The sequence below is a fragment of the Simochromis diagramma genome, unplaced genomic scaffold (genome assembly GCF_900408965.1).
Source record: "Simochromis diagramma unplaced genomic scaffold, fSimDia1.1 OVJJ01000669.1, whole genome shotgun sequence".
Classification (NCBI taxonomy): domain Eukaryota; kingdom Metazoa; phylum Chordata; class Actinopteri; order Cichliformes; family Cichlidae; genus Simochromis; species Simochromis diagramma.
In genome coordinates, this window is record NW_024387458.1 from 3,077,978 (window position 1) to 3,086,053 (window position 8,076).

Here is an 8,076-nt window from a genome sequence, read left to right on the forward strand (position 1 = left end):
GAGGCCTTAGTGGTTTTAAAAAGTGTCCATAAATAAACTTTTTGGTCTGTGATAAATGACAAAACTTCTTGCAGAACTACACGAGTATCACGTAAATACTTTTTTGTTTGTTATTATTATTCTTAGGGTGACATTTTGGGGGAAAAATCTGTCTTTCTTCCAGTTACACTGAAAAAAACACAGACTCATATGTTATATATAGACACAAAAAAGATGTTATTTTAGGTAATATAGTTTATTTGCATATACATTTTCCCTCTATATAGATTACACAGTCAAACTATGCAATTAAATATGTTGCATATTTGTCAGTTAGACAAAAATGAAACAAAATAGCAAACTCAGTGCTGTATCATTGTTTTTTAAACATCATGTTCATAACATCTCAGCCAAATTGTCTTTCAAGCGCTTATGCATAGCTGCTGATGTCTACCACGCAAAGTGAAAGTGTTACAATACTCGTAAAAACACAAGATGACTTAACAAAGCACATTTTTAACCACATTTAAACGTATGACTTAAATCTTGTTAAAAAAATACACACATCAGCCTCTGGAGTAAATTCTTGTGTACAACAAGTGCACGTCTAACTCCGAGCGACCAGATAAACCATGATGGGGATGAAGCTCACAGAAAGGAGAGTGAGGCCAATCACCACCTTCTGAGGGGCATCTTCAGTCATCGGATCATTCTCATTGGTGCAGTTCTGGAAGAATTTCAAATGGATGTCGATAAAGAAGTCTTGAATATCAGGGTTTGGGAAGAAACAGTTGGTCATACTAGCCAGAGATTCCACGCAGTATGTTAATTCACTGTAAGCTCTGCAATAGATGGAGAAAAGTTAATGATGGGGGTGAAACAACTCCTCTGATAATGAAGAATATTTGCTCAAATGTGTCAATGTACTTGTATTTGTTTTTTCATCAGTTAAAGTATGAAACTTGCAATGTTTGAAAGTGTCTTATTGAGCCTGCAGTCACAATTTGACTTGAATGCAGCAAAAGTACGTAAAAAAGTAGAAACCTCAACAGAGTCAGATATAAAAACAAAAACAAAACAGCACATAAAATATGGGTGTAGCCACTCTTACATCTCACATACGTCCTTAGTTTCCTTCTGTCCCTTGTTGCGATCTCCCTCTATGCTGTGTTTGTCTAGTTCTGGTTCCCTAAAGTTTTACATTTTTCTGTTGATTTAGTTCCTTTAAAGCTGACGATTTTCTTTCATCACCCAAAAACCTCCCATAACATTTAATCTCTTAGTTTTTATCACAAACATACACCAATAACTTTTAATTTGATACGCTTTTGTGTGGGGTGGCGGCATATTTCATAAGAAATTATAAAAACATAGATTTTAAGATTATGAGATGAAACTGTTGTGCTGGCACTGAAACTGAGCAGCAAATCAACCTTGAGAAAAACTGTTGTGGTTAAACTGCTTCCTGTTTGAAATTAAACAAAGGAGAGAGTGGGCTGAAGGAAGAGACCACTGCTCATATTAACCCTTCGGCAGGAGAGGCACTCGTTCTCTTTAAGCCTGTTTGGATGGTGAATATTTCCCTTTGTGACTTGTTATCGACCTAATGGGCTTTTTGACTTCTTTCCTACGTACTTTGTAATTTAGATGATATGATCACTGTTTTACAGTAAAGAACCAAAGCAAACACTACTATATTTGAGTATTTCCATATCCCACATCCAGTCCGGTACATATATTTAAAAACTGTAGTAGCCAGTGACTTTTAAGATCTAAATTTACACCCAGATGACGCTCACAAAAGTCACATGTCAGGAGTTGTTAAGCACTTCATTGAACAGTCATTCTCTAAAACACATGCTTTCATTTGAGTAAACCTTCAGATGATCTGAAAATTTCAAGGTTGGATATTCAAAGCCAAAAAACTTTTTGCAGTGACTCCCAAGCTAGGCGAGTGGCTCCAGCAGGTCCCGGGAACAACATCGGAGATCTCTGTCTAGAAGAGCGCAGTCCTAGGAACTGCTAAGATACTGCACAGGACCCTCAAGCTCCCAGGCCTCTGGTAGAGGACCCGAGCTTGAAGGATTGACCACCCACAGGGGCGAGTGAGGATTTTATATATATATATATATATATATATATATATATATATATATATATATATATATATATATATATATATATATATATGAATTTTTAACTTCTTAAAAAACTACTACTGCTACTAGCATGGCATGTTTCATTTTGTTCTATTTAACAAATGAAACAGCGCCCCTCTGGTTAGAGGTCAAAAGGGGTACTGCAGACATTCGTCCGGTATGTCGAGTCAACTGAAAATGACATCAGCTGATCAAAGTTTATCACAAAAATATTGTTTAATTATTCGTTTGGTGTCATGTATTATTGTAGGGTCTACCTTAGAATATGAAGCGCCAATTGTTGTTGTGATTTGGCGCTGTATAAATAAAGTTGAAAGGAAAAATGTTTTGCCACTGGAAACTGAACGAAAGAACAAGCTGCAGAGTAAAGTGAGAGATGAAGAAAATAAGCGAGAGGTTAGCTTGCAGGAACTATGGACCACTTCAGAAGAAATGGGGCTTGAGGTAAACACTCTCTGCATGCTTTCCTTCCTGCACGTGGACAGTTATGGCCTGCTGAGGCCAACTGTTGATGTCACTGACAGGAGTACTTTGATACTAAGGTACATTTGGCATGTAAACTGTTAACACTGACTTTGCACTCTGACAATTATTTTTAATTTTTCATTAGTTCATGATTGTTGAATTACATGTACAATGTACATGTAAAAACACCTCTGTCCTCACCTAGTCTTCAGTCTTGTTCTAATCGGAAGGTTGGCGCTTCGATCCCTCTCTGTTCCAGTCTGCATGCCAAATACCCTTGGGAAAGATACTAACCAAGTTGCTCTCTGATGCATCCATCTGAGTATATATGTGTGTGTGTGTGTGTGTGTGAATGTTAGGCTACGTCTAATCCAGATAAATTTGAAAAATGTGTTTTCGTCTAAAAACGCTCCGCATGCACACCATAGTTTTTCCCTCGTTTCCGAAGAGTTCAGTTGAAATGACTGAAAAAAGACAATTTGACCTGCATCATTTCCGTCTGCCGTTTATTTACTTTACGGCTCTTTGAAACGTCGCGGCAAAATGTCGAGAAAAAGCACCAAAATTTTTAAATGGACTGACAATGCTGCGAGTAACACAAGAGTACAAAGTACCGAAACCAAGTGAGAATTAAAGAATTTGAAGAAAAGCTATCTGGAGCATGTACAGACTGATATTAATCTTTAATAGGGCTGTCAAAACTGAGAGCAAACAAAACAGCTGCTGTCCACCATCTTAGTTGAATTGGTCACGTGACTGCATCACATGACTAAAATGCTTCATCGTTTTCAAAAGGCTCCATTTTCGTCCACACTGCGACTCGAAAACTGTGTTTTTAAATTTACCCACTTTGGAGAGCATTTTAAATCTCAGTTTTCCTTGACCAAAAACGCCATCGCAGTGTGGACGGAAGGTCAAAACGGAGAGAAAAAGATGCGTTTTCAAACGAAAACTATTTAGTGTGGATATGGCCTTAGACAGAAAGAGCATAGAAAAAGGTGCTTGGGTAAAAGAGGCAAGTTTTGTGCTCAGAGTAGCAAAGCGCTTTAAAACAACCAGCCCATTACCATTTCCTTTTAAAGCTCTGTATGTAAGTATGGACATTTTTTTAATTAAAATTGACTGGGTATTGATGTGTTTTCTTATTCCCATAATTACATTCCATAAATATTAAAGGGGGCCCTGTAGAGCCCATCTGTGGCAGCATCCCACTGCAGTTCCTCGAGTGGCCACATGGGGCTGGCACCAAAAGTGAGTCAATCCCCAGAAACTCTCACGTTCAAATATGTGAAATTTCCATCCAGTTTATGTTGTTGGTGCTTTTTGAAGAATTTTTAATTGAATTGACTCTTTAAAATTGAATATTTGGACATATGTGAGGCTGTCCAAAACGTTTATAACTTTTGTGAGTGAAATTCTAGTATTTTATTAGCCTGTTATTCAACACTCTATAGACCAGAATTATGGAATATTTTACAGTTTCAGGAGCAAAACTTCACCAGTTTCATGTCTATGACATAGACTTTAGTGAAACAGCACTACTACCCTGAATCTTTGTGCTTTTTGAAGATTTTCTGAAGAATAAAGATTAAAAGGTCACGTCATGTTTCTTTAATACTGAAAATTAATGCAAAGAAGTCCAGAAAAGATGATTACATATTTCTCAGCAATAATTCTAATCATGCTGTTTTGTCCTTCAGAATATTGAGTTTTTAAATGCATAACGAGTATTATTCAGTGTGTTAAACATGGAGGTTTGTGGATATATTTATTCAGTTACCCGATGAAACGTTCCTGGACACACCAGTTATCTCTGCCGATATTCCACATGTCCAGGTGAAAATTTGCACCACAGTAGCTGGTACTGAAGAATTGCAGTGACTTCCGATCACAGTTTTCCCCAGTAATTTTATTTTCCTCATCCTGGAAACTCTCTGCAAAGTAATCAAAGATTTTTCTGACACATATGAACTAAAAGGAGGACACACGTATAAAACAGAAGCTGACTCTCGGACAAATTTTTCATGTTTAATCTGCACTATATGCAAAGCACGTAAATAAGACGCGCTGATAATCATTAACTTACCTTCATCTTCTGTGATAACAGAACCTTCGTTACTTTGCAGTTTGTCCTCAACCGCCTTCTTCTCTTCGTAAAATGTGGATGTCACATTCTTTGGTTTCAGTGTACCTGCAGGCAAAACATTTTGTTTCACTCTAGGTATTATTGCACCTTGAATTCATAATGGTTGTTTATCCAAAGTGGAAAACGTTTTGCATTTAAATTTGATTTATGCATCAATAAGTCCTGTTTAGAAACAGATATGTAATTGGTGGACTTACAACAATACAAAATTCCTTTAAATCTGCATTCTTCCTTATGTTCAGAAGGGGGTAATTCCCTCTGCTGCAAAACAACTAGATGTTTCCAAGTCTATGAAAAAATAGTTCCCAACTGCCTTGATCTGTGTCTCAAGCAGACAATTTCCTGGCTTCCTGGCTGACTTAATCACTTGTTTATTCTGTCCATTATGAAGACAGTTGCATGTCATTTATCAAAATCACCGTATCAAAGCAGTCCTGTCAGTAACTGAAGAAGTCACTTGGATGAGTGGCGAAATGTTTCTCCCACTGAAAAGGCTGGAACAAAACGCTCTGCAATTATTTAGACAATCCAAGGTACAGTGCACCAAACCTCTATCGCCCCCTCCTGCATCGTGGGCCCATGCCTCTCTGTTAGGCTGGGTTGGCTTTGTCTCATGGTCTAAGGCCACCAAGTGTTTGGTTTGAGCCCATAAACCTGGCCCAGGGCTGGAGCTTTGTAACCCTGTTCTGAGCAGGATGAACTGGTTTTTTGAATTGCTCTTTGGCTAGCTAGTATAACACACTTTTTGTGATCACTCAAGCACCCAAACCTGTCCAACACAGGATCCAGTCATTACATGTGCTGTGTTGGACAGGTTTCTTTTAATCCTAGTGGCATTTAAATGATTATGAATATATTCTGCAGTTTTGCAATTAGATGTGTTAATCACAGCCCATGTCTTATACAGTATGTTGGTCTGTTACACAGAAATAAATCAGTAAATATCTGTATTAAATATCCTGGATGTGACATGTGACATCTTGGACAAGAGCATTAAATGCATAAATGTATGGATGAAAACATTTGTGTGCATTTAGTTTGTATAGATGCCATCTTTTCAGATACACTACTGGAGATCAGTCACTTTCTGCAGTCAGGTGCGCTCTGTCCTCAAAACACATAATCAGTGTTTACAAACATTAAAAAGGGTGTAAAAATATTGATAAGGTAATGAATTTGCCAGACAGCACGTTTTCTTACTTGTTTAATTATGTTGCTGCATTTTATGAGCAATCTGTTTATAAAACCCCTCAAAGGTTACGGTCTACTGTCATCAGATTTATGTTACAATTTATAGGCAACAGTTGCATTTTTCTAATGGAAAAACAAGAGTAAACCATTCACCAGACCAAAATGGAGCTTTTGATGGTCTATTTCTGGCCTCCACTTCCGTGTTTGACACTGTTGTACAAAGTATTTGAAATAAGAAATGAACTTACTGTTGAATGTTTGGTTCCTCCCAACTTCATCGAGCTGTCCCGCTGTGCTGTTGACTGATTGTGATGTCACAGTACCTGCAAACAACAAATTCAAAGATGTTCCTTACGATCAGCTATGCCAGTCGGGCCACTTTTAAAAGGAATTCTCTCACTCTGACTTTCATTTGCCTCTGCTGTTTCCTTCATTACGCCCCCACACACGGGGAAAACAATTCATGGAAATGTTAAAGCAAATCCAAAAAGCAGGAAATGTCCACAAAATCTAAAGAAAAACTCTCAAGTGAAGGCAAACACATACCGAGGACAAAAGCAGGCAAGAGCAGGTAGAGGATCATTGTGGACAGCAGTCGAGGCAGGTCTGTGACCCAATGTGTCTTTAGAGGCTATAATTTCCCTCCTGGAGCTCAGAGGAAGAAGGAAACCCAGCCCTCCTTATCTCAGCTTGCTGCAGTTGCGTCTGAGTGTATTTGTGCCATGGTGTCATTGAGAGATCCTTGTTAAACATGCCTAGTGTTGGAAAACGAGCAGATGAAAATGCTGATCTGACAATGACTTAACATGATCAGATCAAAGACGAACCTACCAAAGTTAGAGAAAGAGGTTACCGAAGAAAATAAATCACAAGTTAGTTCAATTGTTACACAGTCAGAAAAAGCTTTGACTGCAACCATTTCAGCCTTGTGAGTGTCCGAGTAAAACCCCCGCATATATTTTAGTAGCTAATTTTAGACACTGAATATGGAGAAATGAGTAAAAAGGGAAGCGCAGATTAGCTTATAAAGTGAAATTCACTGATCAACATGTTTAGTTCAGTGGTTTTCAAATTGTGGGTGGAAGCCACAGCAGCTGCAATGTGATAGACAGGGCAAACTTGTGGTGGCTGCTGCTAAAATAATATTAACTTGGGTGATAATTTTGTATTAATAATGGGTCAGAAAGTAATCTTTGTTTAGCTTCTAAAGGTCGGCGCACCAGAAAAAATGTTGAGGACTCTGCACTCATTCTGCTCGAGCCAGTCAACATAACCCAGCATGAAAAATGTGTATGTTGTAAAAGGTTTTAATTGGTAGACTTTTCAGAAGATTCACTTCACAGTTACAGCTGCTCTGCATCACAGAGGCTTTCTAATTAATGCACCATCAAATGCAGCAACCTGCTTGTTTAACTGTTAAACAAGCAGGTTGTTGCATTTGAGTCAGAGTTGGATTTTCTATGATGTGTTCAGTAAACATCAATGAGCGTGAACTAAGGAGTTGGGGAAGAAAAGTGACTGAACTTCCTTAAGTTTCTTGAAATTGTTTTAACCCTCATTTTTTTTTGGAGTGTCTTCAGTTTTAAGACCAAATGGCAGAGATTCCCAGGAATTTAAAGAAGTCCAGTTGCTTTCTTTCTAAACTCCTTAGATTACTATGACCTGGATGAATGAGAACCTATACAGACATATTACCATGCACTTTGGGAGGAACATTCTTGAACTGCTGTGATATGAAAGGGAATCAAGAAAACTAGCAGATTATGGAAACCACCTCCACTTTAACCTCAAACGTAGACAGAGCAGACTTATTCCCAAGAGTTTGCACCATGGATCCACGGTCAGGGGACATAAAGTGAAGTTGATTCTGCAGAGAGCACAAAACCAGCTTCAAAGTGAAAAGATAAGACACTTCTCAGAAGACCCTTATGAGGAAAACATCGAGGGAACAGTTTACCCTGCCCGGGATAGGGTTACCGGGGCCCCACCCTGGAGCCAGGCCCGGGGAGGGTGCCTGAGGGCGAGTGTCTGGTGGCCGGGCCTTAGTCCATGGGGCCCGACCGGGCATAGCCTGAAAAGAGGACATGGGCCATCCTCCCGCAGGCCCACCACCCGCAGGAGGCGCAGTTGGGTGCA

At 38.9% G+C, this 8,076-nt stretch overlaps 1 protein-coding gene across 1 annotated transcript; it reads right to left on the reverse strand.

Annotated features, from left to right (window-relative positions):
* Positions 1–219: 219 nt before the first annotated feature.
* On the reverse strand, positions 220–6,767 carry LOC120723089. The gene is made up of 5 exons (XM_040014396.1): positions 6,487–6,767; positions 6,189–6,263; positions 4,690–4,794; positions 4,384–4,537; positions 220–821 (listed from the first exon to the last, which is right to left on the reverse strand). The coding sequence occupies exons 1-5, from the start codon at positions 6,521–6,523 to the stop codon at positions 587–589; spliced, it is 606 nt and encodes a 201-aa protein (XP_039870330.1). The 5' UTR covers positions 6,524–6,767; the 3' UTR covers positions 220–586.
* Positions 6,768–8,076: the final 1,309 nt, after the last annotated feature.

Coding starts and splice junctions, on each gene's coding strand:
- LOC120723089 (XM_040014396.1), bottom strand. CDS start 6,523: ATGATCCTCTACCTGCTCTTGCCTGCTTTTGTCCTCG. Junction 4,795..6,188: donor GAGGAACCAAACATTCAACA/GTAAGTTCATTT, acceptor TTTTGCCTGCAG/GTACACTGAAACCAAAGAAT. Junction 4,538..4,689: donor TGTTATCACAGAAGATGAAG/GTAAGTTAATGA, acceptor ATTACTTTGCAG/AGAGTTTCCAGGATGAGGAA.